This window comes from Haliotis asinina, chromosome 15 (assembly GCF_037392515.1).
Source record: "Haliotis asinina isolate JCU_RB_2024 chromosome 15, JCU_Hal_asi_v2, whole genome shotgun sequence".
NCBI classification, from domain to species: Eukaryota; Metazoa; Mollusca; class Gastropoda; order Lepetellida; family Haliotidae; genus Haliotis; species Haliotis asinina.
The window spans coordinates 29,405,132-29,427,272 of record NC_090294.1 but is presented as its reverse complement, the minus strand read 5'-3'; the positions used below and the strand labels follow the sequence as shown (position 1 = coordinate 29,427,272).

At 38.0% G+C, this 22,141-nt stretch overlaps 1 protein-coding gene across 2 annotated transcripts; it reads right to left on the bottom strand.

Moving 5' to 3' along the window:
• Positions 1–58: 58 nt before the first annotated feature.
• LOC137266186 (T-complex protein 1 subunit eta-like) lies at positions 59–21,615 on the bottom strand. 2 transcript variants are annotated; one of them, XM_067801691.1, is made up of 12 exons: positions 21,376–21,615; positions 19,594–19,747; positions 10,906–11,012; positions 8,389–8,514; positions 4,547–4,599; positions 3,935–4,106; positions 3,343–3,507; positions 3,102–3,235; positions 2,441–2,593; positions 1,455–1,606; positions 900–1,088; positions 59–604 (listed from the first exon to the last, which is right to left on the bottom strand). In XM_067801691.1, exons 1-12 carry the CDS (start codon positions 21,382–21,384, stop codon positions 378–380), a joined length of 1,641 nt encoding a protein of 546 aa, XP_067657792.1. In that variant the 5' UTR covers positions 21,385–21,615; the 3' UTR covers positions 59–377. The 2 variants fall into 2 exon arrangements, with proteins under 2 accessions (XP_067657792.1, XP_067657793.1); XM_067801692.1 differs by having other exon boundaries at positions 21,301–21,382.
• Between the last annotated feature and the right edge of the window lie 526 nt (positions 21,616–22,141).

The following is a 22,141-nucleotide window of genomic DNA, read 5'->3' as shown; positions in this document are numbered from 1 at the left end:
CCTGCCAGCATGGTTGCAGCAAGCCTGTGCAAGCTGTTCTCACAACAAACTGTTCATGGGTGATGTGGAAATTTTTAATACAAAAAGTGTATCAGAAGCACAAGTAGCACATCCGTGAAAAGTAGCACATCTGCCTCAAAGTCACCACCATGTACCAGAAATGGGAAGAGAGAATATTTGGAGCAATTGTTAAACAAGAACATTACAGATACAACTTTCAGTTCCCTGTAATATTTCCACAGCTAAATGAAGGCAGCCATAGCTGAGAATGTTCTGGTCCAGGTGCCATGCACGGAACATGTTCTGCCAGGGGCTATGGTATCATGATTCTGTATAATTTAAATTAGAGCACTTAAAGATGTCCATGATTATGTTTTTCACATTGGTCTACCTCGACCTCGTCCCATGGGAGGTCGTCCTGGTCCTGGGCCTCCGACCTCAGATTTAGGATTCCTAATTGTCTCATCTACTGAAAGGATGAGACAGGTTGCTTCTGCAGCGGCAGTGATGGCATTGATCTTGACAACAGACGGCTCCCACACACACTTTTCAAAGTTGTCGGAGATGTCCTCCTCCAGGATGTTCACTCCCTGCCACATCCCACCTGAGGAGACAACAGTAAACAGATGTCTACAACAGTGGACAGTCCCTTTGAACAACAGTGAACTTTACATTTTTCATGTAAGAGTTGGAACTGGGATCTAAACCAACAATAAGCAAAATCTGTCAGAGCCCAATAATTGTTGCTGGAAAGGTTTGCAAAGCTTCATCTTTAGATAGTAGTATTGAGAACTTGCAAATCCATCAGGCTTTAACAATAAACCTACACCTACGCCTACGCTAAATGTTATACATGCACAAGTTGGTGCTTGCTAGTCAGAATTGTAAGGAAAACCTACCTTGTGCATGGCACTGTCGTAGTTTGTTGAGGATGTTGGTGGCGTCAAAGCCAGCGTTGTTACAGAGCTGTCGGGGGATGACCTCCATGGCCTTGGCTAGGGCAGCTATGAGAAGCTGCTCCTTCCCGGCAATGGTGTGCGAGTAGGTACGCAGGTACTTGCTCAACTCCATCTCAATAGCACCTCCACCTACAGTAACCACATTATCAGTAAATGCTGGATGGAAATACATACAATCTACTCCTGCTCAGCATCATCCATCTTTGAAATGTGTCGAAATCAAGTATCCACGAATAGACAAAGCAAAACAAAAATGCAACAGTCGGACTTTTGAGAGCCACTGCCCTTTGAAAATCAGCATGCTGAAGCCATATAACGCTATAGTTATCTCCTGGTGATTTCATTACAAGCTATTAAGCTTCCCCTACCATGTTGCTTCATCAAAGACTGTATGCTGTCTTCTTTGTACATATGACCTGTCATATTTAAGAGAGACTTTGAAAGAACCTCAGAATCTGGTAAACCTGTGAAGTACTATCTTGGCCCCTTGCGTACCTGCAACAACGGCATCATTCTTCATGGCTCTCCTGACGATCATGATGGCGTCATGCAGCGACCTCTCCGTCTCCTCCATGAACTGTTCTGCTCCTCCTCTCAGGATCATGGTGCAAGTGCGGGCCTGGGGACAACCCTTGAAGAAGTTGAACCTGGGGACAGGATACATCAGGAAATTACACTAGTCAACCAACATTAAGTCAAGAGTTAATGGCTGTATGCTACCTTTAGCAATATTCCAAAAACATAACACAATATGTTAGCACATAGCGTCAAGGGAAATACAGGGTTTTATCGGTCCCAAGTAAGGTTGTATTTCCCAAGCCTCCACAAGCTTACGAGGGACTGATAAAACCCTGTATTTTCGAAGACGGTGTGATAAGGCATTTATCATAGTCGAATGATTTTCCTAAATCCAAAGAAAACAATATGCATCGAATTGTTTTGTTGTCGCAAAAGGTTTCCTTGCTGCCATGTTGACACCAGCTGATCGATTGACCACAATGCAGCGCACATTATACCACAGGCTTGGTGATGCACGCTTTTCTCCCTTTGCATGGTCACCGAGGCTTGGCAGGTTGATATGACTTTTGTACTCCCTGCTCGTGGACCGTGACGGGTGTACATGGTATTTTATCAGAGTCGCTTGAACAAATCAAAACTCAACATTCTTACATTAGGCCAGATAAATGGTCTTCACATACTGTAACCAAGTGGGGAATTAAACCCGGATCTCAGTGTGACAAATGATCCACTAGGCTACCCACCACCTTTCATATCGTGAATACAGGTACAGAGAGGAACAATTGTGATGAATAGCATGAATGTGTTGTCTGCGTACAATGTCACCTTGGCTGCAATTGATACTGAAAGTACCATGATAAACGCAACACAACTGAACCCCACACCAACCAGTGATATTTTCAGAAATTGCCAGAAACTCAACAAGTCTCAAACAGCAATCATATTCATCCACAAAAACCTACCTCTCTCCGCCAACCTGAACCTCCTCAAAGTTCTCGCATGACCCCAGCACGTCCTCAGTCAGCTGCTGAACAGATGTCTGTATAGACCCACCACAAGCCTTCATGGTTCGCTTCAAGTCTTCCTCTGGGACACGACCAGCACAGAACATGTCCCTGCAACAAAGGTCATAACGATTGAGACACACATTTAAAGTGCACTGTTTAGTTTTCACATGGACACCTACCATCTGGTTGACACACACAGCCTGGGTCAAGGAAACAAAGGTTTCAGTTTATTGAGTGAGTCGTTTTTAACGATATTCCAGCAATATCACAGCAATGTTGGGAATTGAGCCCAGGTCTTCAGCATGACGAACAAATGCTTTACCACTACGCTACTTCACCAAATTACAGCTAAGACTTTTGAAACGTAACGAACTGTGACATTCATATATTCTACAGTATTAGCTACTGAGAATTTTTGGAGCCAAGAAAATAAAATTAAGTGCAATAAACAAAAAACATACACTACATTCAAGTAGTACAATGAATGAGCAAACTGCAAGCACAACTAATTAAAAACGTAGGGTCTTAAATTCTGACTTCTGACACAGGTAGTATTCTTTGCAAAGACTCAGTTATGTATTCAAGAAAAGTATGACTGATAATCTGCCCTACTCACCTGTCGGCAAAGTACTGAGTAGCAACGTCGCCGATGGGGAGTTTAGACAGGACCACCTTGGCTCCACTTTTGTAAATTTTGTCAAGCTTGTCATACAAGATATTCCACTCTGCATCAACAATAGACTGGTACTCCTGTAACAGCAGAAAGGGATATCAGACATACAATCAGTCATGTTCAACTATCCAGGGCTAGATGGATATTCCAGGGAGATGTCCACAGAAAGATACAAGTTATGTACCTCTACAGTATCTACTCTGACTTCAGCATTCTCCTTCTCAGCCTTCAGCTCCAGTTCCACGTTCAACAGAGCTAGTTTGGGATTCTGGTACTGTTTGGGCTGCATCTCAAAGCCGGCATAGCTGAACGTTTTCTTGAACGCCACCCCAGACACCAGCATGGAATCCTGTGTCAATAAGCAAGTGTTTACATACAGAGACAAAGCAAATGGTATCTGGTATTGACTCATGTTTACTAGTGTTGTTAAAGCTACTGCACACCTAGCGGACAAATGATTATGAATATTTAAATCTTAAACCATTAAAAGTACATTCATCAAAAAATAAAATTAGGCAATTGCTTGGGCACAGTGAAGAACAGAGAGGCTAACATCATGAGTGTGCAAGTGTCTCCAAGATCATATCTTTGTCCAAAATGAGCATGTGATGGAGTTTGGGTTAACATCTATTTTAGTAACATTTCAGCAATATCACACCCCATACATTATATCCATGTAGGGAATCAAACCCTGGTCTTTGGCATGACAAGCGAAAACATTAACCTCTAGGCTACCTCACCTGACCACGATGAAACCAAACTGTCGACTGTCTCACCTCGAGAGCTCCACCCTGCACTTTCTTTATGCCGATCATGTTAAGAGGCAGAAGCTCATCCAGCATCATCACAGCATCCACCACCATCTTGGCAAAGAAATCCTTCTGGGAGGCCACCAGCTTCGAACTCAGCGATGTGGCGGCACACTTCTCCAAAAGGCTCCGCTGCTCACTATGACAAAATGACAAACTTTTACAACACACTGAAGTGGCTTCAAAGACACACATTTATGTTTAAAATAACCTACCATATATAATACAAACAGGACGACATGATCACATAGGCAATACCCTAAAACATCACACTGGATACAAATGCTTATAACAGTTCTGAAGCAGTGGAGAACACCTAAGTCTCAATTGTTTGATCAGCATTCTAGAAGTTGGTTACTCGAAAATGAAACATACCACTTAATGGATGACAACTTTACAGCATAGAGCATTGTTTCAATGTAGCTTCATACATCATTGAATTAACTTTTAAAAGGTGAGCAAATATAAATGAAATCCCTAAGGGTCATGGAGAATTTCCAACATCCGAATGTTGGAACAAGCTTTCTTATGTGACTACTGCTCTTGACTATTTCAAAAGACAGCTCTGCAGGTGCTTACCTCACGTCATCCTTCTTTATCTTTACAGCTATTTCTTTGATCTTGTTCACAGCCTGAAAGTCAACAAAACTGTTGTAATATCTTTACATGGATGGAGTCACCTTTTCACATACATCTTAAAGATCACATATACTCTAGTAGGGTACAAATACAAAATCACTTGCTGACATCGCTATAAATGAAACCCCGCCATTAAAACTACTCATTTCGACCTTTAATTAACTTAAATCGACCTGTTTGTCAACAGTGCACAATTCTCAGCCGCAAATGAAATTTCAACCAATCAGAGCGGCGCGTCTCCGTGACGTAATTGTAGGTATAGAAATGAGGGTCTGTGCAGTATTCATCTACATTTCAGGGGTTAGACTATTTCGTTTACAGGTTTGTACAAATGTGAAATCGCAAAAGCTGTTGAGAAAAATGAAAGCTATATGTAGTGTTTATGTATGTACATTTACTAATCTATTGAGTGAGTGAGTGAGTTTTAGTTTTACGCCGCACTCAGCAATAGTCCAGCTATATGGCGGTGGTCTGTAAATAATCGAGTCTGGACCAGACAATCCAGTGATCAACAACATGAGCATCGATCTGCGTAATTGGGAACCAATGACATGTGTCAACCAAGTCAGTTTGCCTGACCCTCCGATCCCGTTAGTCGCCTCTGGCTTAATGGCAAGCATGGGTTGCTGAAGGCCTATTCGATTCCGGGACCTTCACAGGTCTTACTAATCTATACTGAATACACTCTGTCATGTCTGTGTAAAAACAACCCCCTTCTTTCAAAGGATTAACCGCTAATACATTGATTGATAGCTCATTACTGGCTAACTAACTAACTCTTTAAAAAGAATCAATGAAACTATACAGCAATGTGAAAAACCTGAAACGATACATCACGTTTCCGTATATTAGACTGTTAAAAGACACATCACTTGGGAAATCTGCAGATGAATTATACATCACTTGTTTTTGTGGATATTGATGGATACATTCCTCGAACAATTTTAAATATTTGCATTTTTGTTGTTATTAAGTTGTCGTAGCTTTCAACAGAATCATTGTTTTCATCGTGAAGTGTAATGATGTAGACGACATACAGTAGGGCGTGCACACGAATTATGATCATATAGGCTATGAAATGTCTACATATTACATTCCTGTTATACATTCGCAGATCACTTCTTTTTATTAAGTTGCAAGCAAATGCATGCAAGTATGATTATAAAGTAATTAGGATTATGAGACTAAGTATAAAGACGTATATTGACAAGTGTCTACACACTGGTGAGTGAACGTTACAAACCAAATAAATTTAGCAAATGAAGAAATTTATCGTGCAGTATTTTCACTTCGACCCCAACCTCATTAGGTTATGTTACAGGTTGTGTCATGCAAACTCCTTTTGGTAATGATTCAAATACATATTTATGTAGTTTTGATTTCCTAACTTGATGAAAACAAACCATAATCTCATTAATTTAAATGGATTTGACTTCACGATTTTCAAAATTGGTGGCGCCCAGTCTTGGGATGAATGCTACTTTGTTTTCACCGACTTATAAAAGGACAATTACTTTCTACTGGTAGTAAAATATGTATTTGTATTTTATTGATGGACATTAGGATTTTGTATGACATTGCTTATAACATAACAATTTCACTCTTGGAAGTGAGGTGGCGGTCAATACAACATTGCTTGCACTACAAATGTCACTTCAACCCCCAACTTGCCTCCTTGGAAGAAGTCCTTATGTTAAAAGTTGTGTCATGCAAAACCCTTTTGGCCATGATTCAAATGCATATTCAACTACCAGTAAAAAGTAGCTTTGATTTTCTAACTTGATGAGAACAAATCATAATCTCAATAATTCTAATGGACTTTAGCCCGTGACTTCATGATTTTCAAAAATGAAAAACGGACAAAACCAATCTCAATGTTACATCATCTATTGGACGAACAGGAACGATCATGGCAACAGCGGTAAACAAACAAGTCCACATGCATCGTGATGCCGAAGAAAATGTGCCATCCTTTTGATATATCCAACTATTTTATCTGGAATTAATAACATGGTTAATGTTTCTGCACAGAAATTACCATATTTAGTGAGTTTATTTGAATTTTGTTTGATAAACCTTCAATATTCACAATGTTGACAGCCGTATGTGACCCGAAAGGGCGTGGCCAACCTTGCGGTTTTTCTAAGTGACAAGACATGAAGGATGTTTGAAAATACGCGTTCATAAGCAGAATTTAAACTCATATACATTGAAAAGTCAGATACTTATGAAATATCAGTAGTAAGAATATTGACATCAGTTTGCAATAATGGGACAAAATTTATACGGTTCCTAATATAAAACGCATCAGGCTGTCAATCAAGTAATTCAGGTAAATTCAGGAAAACGTACTTTATTTATGTTTGTCTTGTAATTAATATCTGTACGTCAGAAATTATCTGAATATGTTTTGATAATAATGTTTATTTTTCTATCTAGTATTCATGAGCTGAATATTTTTTCAGTTGTTCCCTGTTTAGTGACACACCGACTCTTTGAAATCACCCACCCTGTTATCAGCGCCTTAGGCTGAAATTAATTCAGCAGGCTAAAGGTTAAGTTTGTTTTCACTGACTTACAAAATCAAAATTACTTTTCACTGGTAGTTAAATATGTATTTTATTGATGGACATTAGGATTTTACATGACAATGCTTATAACATAACAATTTCACTCTTGGAAGTGGTCAATATAAGGGGTCAAAATAATATTACTTACAATAATATTGTCACTTCGACCACAACCTCGTTTCCGAGGAAGAAATAGAGGGTACTAAACGATCTTCCATGTAATACCATTTTTATTAAACGAGTTAATGATTTGGTATCAAACGAGCGAAAGCGAGTTTGATACTAAATCTTTAACGAGTTTAATGAAAATGGTATTTCAAGGAAGCGAGTTTAGTATTCTGTTTATTACTCGCCAACATAAACTGACAGAACCTGTGGCAAAATCGCCTATAGTATGAGGACACTCAGCTTTCAAGTCAAGCAAGGTCTAGTAAAATCGCGACATCAACATTAGCATTGTGACGTCACAACTTTGCACCATTTTGACGTCATACGTCAAGACGTATTACACTAGTGTAATATTGAAGTGAAAATATTACACTGCAATATCTTCAACGGGCGAATAATAAAGTCCACACAAAATCCTTTTGGTCAGCAATGTGTAGTAAGCAGTCTTGATTTTATAAACTCGATGAAACTAACTCCATTTTCTATCCTGGAAGCATGGTAGGGGGCGAACCATTTGATTTAGTATATACCACAGGTTTCCACAATGCTCACTTCGCACACCCTAACAACCAATTTAAGCTCAAACTACGGGGTCTGGTGGAAATCTGTGCATAGTGACACCATCACCCGACCCCAAGGAACAATTGACGGCAACACAACAATTCGGCATGTCTTTGGTGACATCGAGAAATCAGCAAATCACATTTTCTATACATTCAATTGAAAATCGTTCCTTCTATGACGTCACTGTAGGGCTCTGGCGACAAGAGTTACGTGACCTGTCTGCGGTTTTGTTTGCGGGCGAGAGAGAAGCAGGCAGCTTTTTAGCAACTTTTTAAGCGCTTGGTAATTATTAACCACAAGTTTCTTTTTTTTAAAAATGGTGTTCCATTTGTGACTAACCAGAAGTCTTTCATATGCAGTGATAAAAAGAGTACCAAAAAATTGAGTTTAGTTGTTCTGTAAGACATATAAATGACTATCATTCCTGAACTAATTGCAGGTGTGTAGTTTGGGAGATTTTTGTATGAAAGTATAACCTACCAGAAGAGCTCCCTTCCTCAATGCCCTGATGATAATCTGAGGGTGTACCCCATCTTCAATGAAGGGCTTGGCCTGTTTCAACAGCTCCCCAGCCAGCAACACAACACTGGTTGTACCATCTCCAACCTGCAACAACAAAAAGTTGTATCTCCCCTTAAAACATTGTAACATTACAGCACAGTGAGACCATTCAAGACATCCATGGGTGGTTAGCTGGCTTGTTAACATCACACTCAGAAAAAATTCCAGCTATATGGCTATGGTCTAAACAATCAGGACCAGACTATCCTGTGACCAACAGCATGAACCTCAATCTTCGTAACTTTGATACGATGACGCATGAAAATCAGTGAGCCTGACCACAAAGCCTATGGCACTCTTTTGCAATAATCAAACAACAGTGTTGCATCCAGGAATTTGAGATTAAGGGGGACATCCCCCTTAACTGTTACAAAAGAGGGGGACCTGACAACAAAAAGGGGGGGGATCACATACTGACTAATGATATTTATTTACTATAATGCTGATGCTGTCACAAAAATGCTTAACTCGTCTCATGAAATTTCTTACCTGGCTCAACACTTTCGAAATATGTGTCTTTCTTTCTTACTTCGCCAAGCTGCAATAGCAGCATCAAAGGGAAATTCCTTGGAGCTGGGTCCCTCAATTTGGATCGTCATTAACTGATTCACTTTGTCTGGATCATGTTCAGTATTATTCAGACTTGCTGATTCTGTAGTAATCGTATCAGCAGTCACACGTTCGCATTTGGTTTCATTCCCATTAAGTCTAACAGCATGGTCACGGCTAACAGATTCAGCGCAATTTTGTTGAACTTCTGAGCCAATATTAAGATGTCGTTCTGTTGTTCGTTTTCCCAAGACACCGAAGAAGTCACTAAGTTTGTTGGTTTTCCTACTGTCAGTCTTGTTTGTGAACTTCTTCTAATTAAACACGCGTTGCTTCTTAATCATGTAATTCAAAACAATATGTATTTAAAACTTGACAGCTCCGAGTATCAGCCAATGAAATTGCCTGTATTAGCTTACAATAAATAAGAAGCGATGTCATTGGATGAAACAATTGTGAGACTTTCCACATACCTATACATATACTGATACTACACTTGATAAGCCTATTTTTTAGGAGATAAGCCTATTTTTTAGGAAAAAAGCCAGTTTGTAGCAGGGAAAAGTTACCATGTGTATCTGTCTCGTATACTGAGATGGAAATAGCAATCAGTTGTGCACAGGTACCCCAAACACCATCTGTCAGTGATTTCAGGCATGGAATCTGATATAGTGATTGGGAAAATATTGCATCTAAAACTGTTATGATCGAGCATTGTTTATAGCAGGTCTATGAATGTAAAATATATATAATTACAACTAAGGATTATGTGACAGCACCTTTGGTGTATTGTTTGTGCTGTTACCCCATTCTGAAGTATACCCTTGGTGTGCTAGACTATTTTTAGTTGGTGGTGACCAATCATCAAGCTAAAGAAACTACTCCATAAAAACTCGTGTCATTCCGGAAAGAGTCTTGTTGTAGGTCATGGAAAGAGACGAGTAGTTCAAATACTTAATAGGCATCACATGATTGGCTGGAGAACACCTACAGATTATATCGTACATTAATGTATGCAAAACCGAAAATAGACATATGTGAGGAAACCGATTTGGGTATCTGTCATGAAAAGATAAGGAATGATGAAACTGGTTTGGTTTAACAAATGGAAGAATTAAACATGATTCACAGTCTTGTTTGCGTATATATTAGAGAGGATTTTGATATATAAATGTGTCCAAGAGCTCCACATGTTATGTAAGTGTGTGAGTTGACACAATTAAATATGATAGATATGTAATGATTTAAATTGCGTGACATATCGTGCATTGATTTTCATTTTTTGCGGGAGGTATAAATCAGGCCCCCATAAGTAATTGAAGGAATTACAACAAATTTGAAGGAATTGCATCTCAAATGTAAACAAACGCAGCCCACTCGCGAAACAATTGTAGCCATATCGGCAATTTAGCGGTAATAACAGAAACACATCGGCCATATTGGAAGCAATGTCGGTAATACTTGAAACACACTCGGCCGTCTTCGGACATTTTTCGACTCACTTCCGTGATTTGTCGGACGCGAACGGAAACTCACGCAGCAAAACATGGTGTCATTCGAAGAAGCACCCGTCTCGGTGAGTTTTGTTTTTAGTTCCTACTATTACATTTTTATACTTATCCATCTTTGACCACCCGTGTTGAATGCGTTTAGGTATGAGGTGTTGTTGGAGCTATAGGTTATTTTTTTAGTAAAAGACTGTCACTGCAGAAGAGTGTCACAAGTCATCCCGCTATCGCGTGGCAGGGATGCAACACTGAACAACATCAAGGCAGGTAACACCAAGAATGGGCTTCACACACATGGTGGTGCCCGTCCATCACAGTGAACATTCATACATACGATACTCACATCTGATTTTACACTGACTATACGTGACATGCTCACCTCAGCATCCTGGGACTTGGCTATTTCTACCAGTGTTCTAGCTGCAGGATGTACAACTTCAAGGTTCTGTAGAATAGTGGCACCATCATTGGAAATTGTTGCCTGACCTGTGAACAAAATTTGATCAATATCCAGTATATTTTGCCTTATTCATATAATCACAAGTTCAGTCTAACCTCAGATACTTGACATTGTAAAATATTTTGGGTTCCATAATGAACAGGTTCCTGTCAGATTACGAGTAACTACATCTGAGTGCATTAATGGTAGTCAAGCTACTGTTAGATATGGCAAGTGGTATATCACAAGATAAGTGCCGACTTCAACAAAGCAATCTTAGCAATATGGTGATTGAAACTCCCATACTTAGTCCTCTCAATGGTGCCGTCGAACCCATTCGACAGGAGTGTTGGATAATGACATCTCCAAGTAAAACTTGCAATAATTATTCAACAAGTTGGATTTACTTGTCATATGAAATATGTATGGAATGCACTAATTCTCACCTTTATAAAGATACAATCTTCAATATGTATATGTACCTTAAAACGAAATGCCTGCGAATTAAAAATGTGATCGCCAAATTTCTCGGCACACAGTCGAAAATAACGGCCATTGTTGACTTTCAAGCACACCACATCGAGTGGTACCCGGTCTAATATCTTCTTCATAATGAAATATTTTTTGATAGTTTAATCAACATTTTTGTTCTTTGACGAAGAGAAACTCACAAGATTCCCATTTTCTAAAAATTGGTAACTTTCGGCTTAAACAATTACAAACAAAACCAATCTCAATGGTACATCATCTATTAGACAAACAGGAACGATCATGGCAACAGCGGTAAACAAACAAGTCCACATGCATCGTGATGCCGAAGAAAATGTGCCATCCTTTTGATATATCCAACTATTTTATCTGGGATTAATTACATGGTGTGAATAGGTAAATGTTATTGTTTCTGCACAGAAATTACCATATTTAGCGAGTTTATTTGGATTTTGTTTGATAAACCTTCAACATTCACAATGTTGACTGCTGTAGGTGACCCAAAAGGGCGTGGCCAACCTTGCGTTTTTTCTAAGTGACAAGACACATGGATGTTTGAAAATACGAGTTCATAAGCAGAATCTGAGTGAGTGAGTGAGTGAGTTTAGTTTTACGTCGCACTTAGCAATATTCCAGCTATATGGCGACGGTCTGTAAATAATCGAGTCTGGACCAGACAATCCAGTGATCAACAACATGAGCATCGATCTGCGCAATGGGGAACCGATGACATGTGTCAACCAAGTCAGCTAGTCTGACCACCCGATCCCGTTAGTCGCCTCTTACGACAAGCATAGTCACCTTTTATGGCAAGCATGGGTTGCTGAAGGCCTATTCTACCCCGGGACCTTCACGGGTAGCAGAATCTGAACTCATATACATTGAAAGAAAATGACTCAGTACCTATATAATGCAGATCATGAAACAATATCACAATATTTGTAATTGTACCCACCCTTGATGAAACCGGAAGCACGTACACGACAAGGCACTCGTGGAGGTAAAATATAAAGGAGTTCGAAAACGACCATTGATACATTTTCTAAATTGATTCAAATTCCCGTAAGGTCCATACCTTTCAGTCATCCTCAATTATTTACTGTTAGTTGTGTTCAATAGCAGTTGTCACTTGTTGCTTGTGTTGTAGTATTTCTCCTCAAGTTAACCGTCAATGCGTTAATCATTAGTTTAGCAAATCCAAAGTCGATGATTTTTCAAAGAATGTTCTGACACGGGGAGACTTATAAATTGTCAGTGTGTCGTAACAATAACATTATATTGTTCTGTGTATATCGTCACAAGAAGTACAATTTTGATGACTGAAGGGGTCTTGAATAAAATCATTTTTCCTTTCGCAGAAACGAACGAAACCAGAGCTAGTGTGAGAATGTATCTGGATCAAAACTGAAATTATTTTGTTACTCCGAACAGCAGAGCTTTCAGAGTTAATTCTACCTAATATAATGCAGGTAATGTTTCAGATCAAATTGTTTGACATGTGTGCATATGTCTATAAAAAAAAATGTCATGTGGCTCAGTCCGTGGCTCCATACAGCTTTTAGATATTCCCTAGTGCAACCTGAACTGCAAAATGTACCTCATGTTGATGGCCATACTTCTTACCTACTTGCACAGTGTCTATGTTCCTATTTTACTGTTAAAACAGACTTCATCTGGGAAACAGACTGATGATCCAAACTCTTAGAGCAATTATTACACTGGCAGTGATTGAAAGACAGACTCATTTTTTTCTTGTGATGAAATTTCTTGGAGTAATATGAAATTATCATACCAGACCTAGAGTAATTTTGTTGTAGTGATATTTTGAATATGGCATATAAAAACTAAAAGTGACAGATAATTGATTGTTGAGCAGAAGGTGCAACCTGTGTTAGTCTGTGGCATCAAGGTAATCATGTGATGGCACCAGGGACAAGTAGGTTTCTTTTTCCTAATACTGAGCTCTGCAGTGAGTGGTTTTTGTTGTCCAGTTTGGAGCTATTTCATTAAGAATGCTTCAAGATCTTAAACGAAACACTGCTCAGTCCTTAGCATTTTGTTATTCAAAGAAGACTATTCTTGGTGTTTCTTGTTTTATGATGGTTTAAATTGACTGCTCAGTCCTTGGCATTTTGTTATTCAAAGAAGACTGTTCTTGGTGTTTCTTGTTTTATGATGGTTTAGGCTATTGAACACTAAATAATTGGAGTATATCACCATCAGACACTTCAGCAAACAGAAACAATCCTTGAAAGTTTAATAATCCCAGGAAAAGACAATGAGGTAGAATAATATATATTTACAGAATATGAAGCCTGTTTACTTTCACCAGACAATATCACTTATTATATGTATATGGTTTCTTTTTTTTAATCAAATGGTAACATTTTCTGATAAATATACTGTTACTGCAACATAAATGACATCAGTCATATGTGATTCAAAATAATTCAGTAAACAAAGGGGTACTGATGAAAACAAAAATAGCTCATCACCCATATGTACATTCTGGCACAATATTATAAAGAAATAAAATACACAAAATAATACATAACATCTATCCATATATTTTATGGCATACATGTAGTTGTATTAAAGAATTGTGTAAAATTGTCAGTTTTCCACATTACTGAAAGACATTAATCAAAATTTGGTTATTTACACGTTGCTAATGCACTGACAGATCTTGAGTGTCTTTGCCCGTGTCTTTTGGGAGAGAAAAATAATTGTCATATTATTAATATCAATTAAGATATGAAAATATATGAAAAGATTTAACCCTCTGGATGCCGAGGTTTTTTTTCAGGCCAACATTTTCGTAAAGTTTGAAAAGTGAACGTTGTGCAAGAATTGCACTCGCGTAGTCCTGAATCTGCGTGTGGCTATAAAATTACACACAAATGTTGAATATTTAATTTCCAATCCGTTGGTTATTAATATAACTGCGGCTACCTCAGGGGTTTGAGAAACAGACACAGTTAAATGTTGTCCAAAATTTTTGTGCGCATTAAAAAATGGTAACTTTCTCCGCTTTTTATCCTGCACCAATAAAAACACTCTGCTACGATTATTTTAATTTGTCATCTTTACGGAAAGTGTGAGCGAAGAAAATACAGCTTGATATCTTAACTACAAAAATGTATATGAAATGGATTTAAGTGCTAATGTATAACGTCATGCGCACAAAATAGAAAATGACCCGCAATAAATGTAAAAAATTGATTTTCTCCTATGACGTCAAACGTTGACAGAGAGGTCATGCACGTATAAAGATAAGGGGGCATAACTCCGCTATGCTTTACATTAGGTCAGTGTAACTCAGATCACTTGAAGGGAATTTGCTGTGGACACGGACAGTATAATTTCGTCACGTTTTCTTCAGAGTGAACGAAACCATTCCAATACAAAGTTCCCCAATGTGAGCGGATACCTTTAGGTCGTTTCACAATTTGTAAGAAAAGATGCCAATGTACTAAATGAGAAAGCAGGTTTGGATGGTCCTATCCAATACATAATTTAGTTCTTAGATTCCCATATTCTCCTGATTTGGTAGATGTATTTTTATTAATTTTGCATCATTATTAACGGAGTAACAGCCGCATCATCAATTGTAATGAAATAACTGAAAATAATGTGACGTTTTAGTTGACGTCATGGCACGTTTTGTGCTTTTCATGACGTCGGAAAAAGACGACACTGGTTTGATAATTAGTATATATCTAACCTAATTTCCACTCAATGTGTAAAAGGTCTCGGCTACTGTCTCAGAATTCAACACTTTTTAGACAAAACACAAAATGGATGGTTTTACCACTGAAATAGTATCCTGAATTTATCAACAATTAGACGGTTTTACAACGTATCATATTGTGAGCAACACGCGCACCTGTCTGGCATCAATTTACCGTAAATGAAAATTTAACTCCTGAATATTCATTAAATATTCTTTTAGGATATAACCTTTTCTCCTTATGATTATATACATCATTATGTAATTTTTTGCTTCTAAAGTATGCAATGAAAGGTACAAAGAGATCGGGTTTTTCTGCATTGAATTATTAGAATATGGATGTTAGGTTTGTCCAAAATAAGACATGACGTGGTTTATATATTTTTAAACAATTTCCCTAAAAATATTGTTTCAGTTAGATATTCTGCCATCAAAATATGTTTTAATCGAATTCGAATTGACTTTATTGTCGAAAACAATGATAATGAATCATAAAACGTTTTTCAACAAACTCGCACCTGGTCAATCAATTTCCATAATTGTTTTGTCTACAAAAACGACACAAACCAATGCAGTGAACAAGACAATTCCTTTAAATATGTGTGCCTGTACATTTCATAAAATATACAAATCATTTTCATTAATACTTACTACTAATGAGGTTGAATTAAATTGCTATCTATTAACCTGTTCATATGAAACTGCAATATTTCTCCTGACGTATTGAATACTGTACATCACAGGAATGACAGGAACTAAAGCACATGTTGCAGTAATGGCTACGTGTCATCTTCTAACACTTGTGTAGAGGTTCAAGATGTGGTATAGTACACTTACTGAGGCAATTTCCCATGTAAATATTATTCAAACAATCCAAACCTTTCAAAGAATAAAAACGCACACCCTATACTCACATTAGTATGATGTTGAACATGGATATATGTAGATACTGAAATCAGTTTCATGAAAATATATCTGAACGATACGCAAAATATACATCACAATACTGAAAGTGCAGTTGGAATGATATGGCCATTGTGTTTACTCCTGTTCAACCGACCTTCACCTCAAAGAAATGCCTAATATGTGCAACAACGTTGACGTGTGACATCACTACCGATGACCGATTTCTTTCAAAATGGTGGCTTCGTTGACAAGGGTACACTGGCTTTCGTGAGGACTCTTTCCTTGAGGGAATCTTTTGTACATAAAATTGAGATTTAAGTAATCAGAATTATTCTGACTATCTGTGTATTGTCATATGTTTATATCGTTTACATTGCAAGTGACTGAAGAAGACAGAAATTCCGATAAGTACCGTTGTCGTTCTGCGTGATTTTGCATCAGTCATGACGTCACGCTGCACTAAAAGTCTGACAGTTTCTTATGAATTATCAAATGACTGCATTGTATCTATTTTCAATTTGCTATTTTTTTCTCCGATACTCTTCTCCTGACTATTCTAAGCGTATTGAGGCATTGTAGGCAATAATTAGACCGCTGGATGTTGAAAAATGTCCGAAAATGCTACGTAGTGTAAAATCGGATTTATTTTTTTTACATTTCAAACAAGCACAGTCTTTCGTGCACAGCATTCGTTTTCATATCCTGTAGTTTTCATTTCGTTTTATCTAGACAGTTGATATCCATGACAAAGACCATTTGTAATTTCATTCTAAGATGTTTGAGGATTTCAATGATGCATTTGTTGCAGCTGACTATGATGTATTAGGCGTCTCAATGTCGGCATTCTCGAAACGTGGTTTTGTAAACACTATCCAATATGGCAGAAAGCGTACTTCGGTGTTCGCGTAAGTGTATTTTCGAAAACATCCCAACCGATTCTGGGTTCATCGTTGACGTTTCAGAATTATTATTACTGGTTACAGTGATCATAAATATGCTGTTTTTGAAATTCATTACTCCCAGTAATTATCCAATTTTCACATTTCAAAATATACTGCAAATAACGCTGTGATTCTCAATTTTGAGAATGGCGACATTTACGATGAAACCTATTTTGAAAGGCAACTAAGCGCTTTAGCTTGGTCTGAGATAATAGTGGATGGTATCAAGAAACATGGAATTTTCCACAGAATTCAAAACTGTGAAGTATCTATATGTGCGTGGTATATTTAGAATTTTATTGGACTTCAAAGTGAGGGGTGAAGAGGAAGGACACATATGTCCCTGTGGCATCCTGGGCCCCGTTTCACAAAACTCTCGTAAGCCTAAGGTCTCGTAACTTTTCTCGTAACATTCCTACTTCCTGTATTACAGTATAGGAGGTATGAATGCTACGAGAAAAGTTACGAGACCTTAGGCTTACGAGAGTTTTGTGAAAGGGGCCCCAGGGGGTTAAAGTTGTAACCAGATATGAAACAAAGCAATTGACAAATCTACCATAATTATTCAACAAGAACGTTAATTTATCGCATAAAATTATGAATGTAATTCAACTTGTTCTGAAGTGAGACACATAATTTTTCCAAACATGTAATAAGAACGCAATATTTATCAAATCCTCCCTGATTTCATGTGAAATTATAACTGAAAATGTATTTTAGTTTATAAAACATATATGCTGCAGTTGCTACTACACTACATCGTCACAAAAGAAAAGCATGAATGTTATTTTGAAACACAAATGCCACGCCCATATCAGCGCACCTGTTGTTTAGAATGATGTTTGTAAACATTTTTGTGTCGGACCATGTGAAAAAAAGAATAAGCTGAGATCAACATGCATCACAATTACATCTTTGCTATCTTTATATTCAGTGGACAATAAAGTAATGTGCCTAATATGAACAAAAATTCAAATAAAAGATACTGTAAAACTTGCATCTGCAGTGTTGATCGACTGTTTCCGGGTCACGGGAGCATACAAGGTCAAACTGGTTCAGCTATGTGCAAATTATATTGTCAAAAATACACCAAGAAATTTCTATGAGCTCTGATTAATCATTTTAAACAGTTATTTATGTTACATTTGGCGTTGTCAGACGAAATATCTCCAACTTTTCTGTTAATATTCAATAGGGAATGAATTTCATCAGGCAATCCCTGTCTGTGACATCACATCCGGTGACCTTTGCAGTCACTAGAAAACAAGTTAGATTTCACGATCTTAATTTTCGTCTGTCTCTCGTCATACTAAAAGAAAAAATGATACATGGAACACTTGTAGAATGAGAAATTCTCCCTCTTTCGCCAGGTCTTACACAGAAGAGTTCTGTTATCTTTCTTCTGACAAAAAAAGCTATATTATATGAAGGAGTTGGACGAAGCGCAGCATGTTTGTTTTTTGTACGTGTAACACGATCTAACTTCGGCTTTTTGCGGGTTTGTGCAAAAATTAATGAACCATAACACTTGAAATTTCCACTCATGAATGTATATAAATCATGTATTTTATTCTGCCATTTTCATGACATGACACCTTTAAATAAACATGATAGTGCCATTTCAGTAAGACCTGTGATGACATCGAAAATATGATTTGTTTACGACGAACGTTTTCGATTATTTTTTTTTCACAATTAACTTTTAATTTGTCGTCGCACGGATATTTGCTGATACAAATATACGAAATTAAAGTCAGATACTTATGAAATATTAGTAGTAAGAATATTGAAATAAGTTTTTGATAATTGGACAGTTTATACAGTTCCTTGTATAAAACGCATCCGGTTGTCAATCTACTAATTCAGGTAAATTCAGGAAAATGTACTTTATTTATGCTTGTCTTGTAATTAATATCTGAACGTTTGAAATTATCTGGATATTTTTTTATAATAATGTTTATTTTTCTATCTAGTATCAATGAGCTGAATATTTTTTCAGTTGTTCCTTATATAGTGACACACCAAAAGTTTGAAATCACCCACAGTCTTATCAGCGCCTTATGCTGAAATTAATTCAGCAGGCTAAAAGTTAAACAGAATCAAGATGGTCATGGCGCTAATTTAAACAAATGTCAGAAAACATAATACAATAAGACCAGTTAAATTCCCCTAAGTATTTTAATACTGACTACCCATTTCAGAGCAAGTTGCTGCATTGAATGTCAAGAACTTTTGCTAATTACAAACTGTAAACCTTTTCTTATTTAGATAGTGTTAAGAGCAAGTGATCGTCAAATATGACGTTAATGACATTTATCATTTTTAACCTACACAAGGTCAGATTTTTTTCAGGCACATGAAAGAATGATGCATCTTGATGCGACAAATTCACAAAACTACCAGAACAGAAGTAGATTTACATCAGATATCACTGCTGGGCAATTTATCAAGTATCAGTTTATAGGTGTACTTCCTTGAAGAGCACCTAGGTTAGGAGCTGGTTTGTTTCAAGTAGCACATATAGCTGACATCCATCACAAAGCATTGAAAAGGCCTCTTTACCTCTATCATTAATTATAAGCTTATCCATGCCACGAGGGCCAAGAGTTGTTCTGACTGCATCTGCAATAGTCTGACAGGCATTGATGTTGCTGACAATCTGTGGGGAACCCTGGGAAGAGTCAGTGCCCTCCTTTAGCAGGATGATTGGTGGTTGCTGGAACATGAGGACAAACATGCCAATAATGATTTCATAATCCAAGTAATATCTGACACTCCTAACCTGGAAGTACGTACTTCAAGTTTAATCTAAGCTCAGACATCGTTAACTAGCTCAGTGTGAAACTTGTCAACTGCTCAATTATTCAACTAAAACATTATGAAATATGTTGCTTTCCCAAAATGAAGTTTGCTAATGTTAAGTAATTAAAACTTCACAGACTGCTAATTTGCTTAAATACCTGGCTGAAACAAAATAATATTGCAAATGGGATTTTGTTTTCACTGACTCATTGTATCATCCATTATAACAGAGAGAGGTAACCTGTGCACAAATGTAAGTTCTTATACAAACTAAACTGTAAAAGAAATGGTAACACATAAAAAGTCATGCACATGAACACAACCAGGAGCCTGAGGCGTGTTCAGAACCGCAAGCGCCCATGCGTTTGCCTCCCGCGAGCCCTCAAATGGGTCCTGAACGGATGCGAGCGCTTGCTTACATCAAACCATTTGTGACCAACTCATGTTATTCCGGGAAAAGCCGAATAGCTTTTCATCTTCTCTTTGGGGGTTATGGAAAGGGGTGAATGGTGAGGAATGGCATTAAGCATGTATAAGACAAAACGTTATGGATGTCAACTTCTTCCATACGCTTTACACAACGGTTCTTGGCTATTCCATGCCCATTCGTCAGATGGATGCTAACTAATGACAATGATTTGAATGGGTCTTTTTCTATTAAACATGGTCGCCATCTTTGTTCGCTTGGCGAGGCAGCTGGGAGCATAGTTTGCGGGCACTCATCTGGTCACAGGCGTTTAGGATTGAGGGCTCGCGGGTGTTCACAGGCACTCACGATTCTTAACATGCCTCTGGATTCAAAAGGTACAGAGTTTGCTGACATAATAAACTGGGTACATCCATATGTATGGCAATTGGTGTCCTGGCTACAAAAAGTGAAACAAATTCCCAGAGCAAAATTAGACATGATAGATTTGGAGCTGTTTACACAGCACATTACACATTATTCAAGCTTGACAAAACTGGTAAATTACGACCGCTGCAAGTCAAACAAATTGAAATTGACCATCACAATCGGGAACACATCAACATTCTCAAGACAAATCAAGACAGTCATTAGCATATGTATATATGAAACCTTACGGCCAAATTACTACCAAGAGAGCCAAGACACCTTTCATTTCAAACGACTCGCGATGATGTCAGTGTAGAATAACTTGTCAAATCACGAATCACGCTGACTGTAACGAAACACCGTAACCCCTTTATTCCGCTTAATTCAAAATTTAGAGAAACACATACATGAATTTATTATCAAATAGATATGAGCCCTATTCTCAAAAACATGGTTGTGATAGCCAAAGATATTGCTACACTGAAGATTTTAGGTATCGGTTGCCAAGACGCCGTCTAGAACATTCCACATGATCGACTGGACACCGGCTCTGGCTTGAGCACCAGAAACCCATTAGAGAGTTCAAATTAGAGATAGTCGACATCGGCTAGAGACGCAAGAACATAGCTGACCATTATTGGGACTCCTAAGAACTACGATGATGTTTGATGAGACGGATTTTGAGTAATAAATAATTTTGCACTCACCATCGACATGTTTTCCAATTATGTTTGATAGAAGAATTCCGTAAGGGAAGTAACTCTGGCCATAGGCCCGTTTGCTGCTCGCCGCTAAGTTAACTGTGTGATCGTTACTTTGGTACATATTGTTAATACTGCCACGTTCAGGGTGCATAAGTGAATGTAATACGTTTTCGTGTTTCTGATACAGCTTCACTGCATTGAGAAATTCCTTAGCACATGCAGTGAATAATTACAAGAAGTGCTGGCACCAGCGTGAGAATTAGACCTAGAGCTACATCATTTGTTGCGTCTTTGACCCTTTTTCTGGTGTTCCTAAAATACGTAATTCGGTATCCCGCCAATGTAGCTTGCTGTTATCGTTAAATCGTTAAATCACACGATCCCATTTGTCGCCAGTTACGACAAGCGTACTTTTTCATAATACCAATTCTAAACCGGATCTTCACGGGTCATCTGGACCCTGCTGAAATATAATCACCTCGATGGAAGTCTCTCTCTCTCTCTCTCTCTCTCTCTCTCTCTCTCTCTCTCTCTCTCTCTCTCTCTCTCTCTCTCTCTCTCTCTCTCTCTCTCTCTCTCTCTCTCTCTCTCTCTCTCTCTCTCTCTCTCTCTCTCTCTCTCTCTCTCTCTCTCTCTCTGTTTTACTGTGAAATATATATTTCACTGACACTAGAATTGCCGACGATTTACCAATTCCTGGTCATACAGTTTACTCGTGTGTCATTCATTCCGATACATGTACTAAATTAAACGGTAACTGTCGCTGTCT

What these genes read in the sequence shown, in the direction of transcription:
- LOC137266186 (XM_067801691.1), bottom strand. An exon ending in TGAGGAAGGGAGCTCTTCTG is followed by an intron (nt 4,600 to 8,388) that starts GTAGGTTATACT and finishes GTTGACTTTCAG; the next exon opens with GCTGTGAACAAGATCAAAGA. An exon ending in ATAAAGAAGGATGACGTGAG is followed by an intron (nt 4,107 to 4,546) that starts GTAAGCACCTGC and finishes ATTTTGTCATAG; the next exon opens with TGAGCAGCGGAGCCTTTTGG.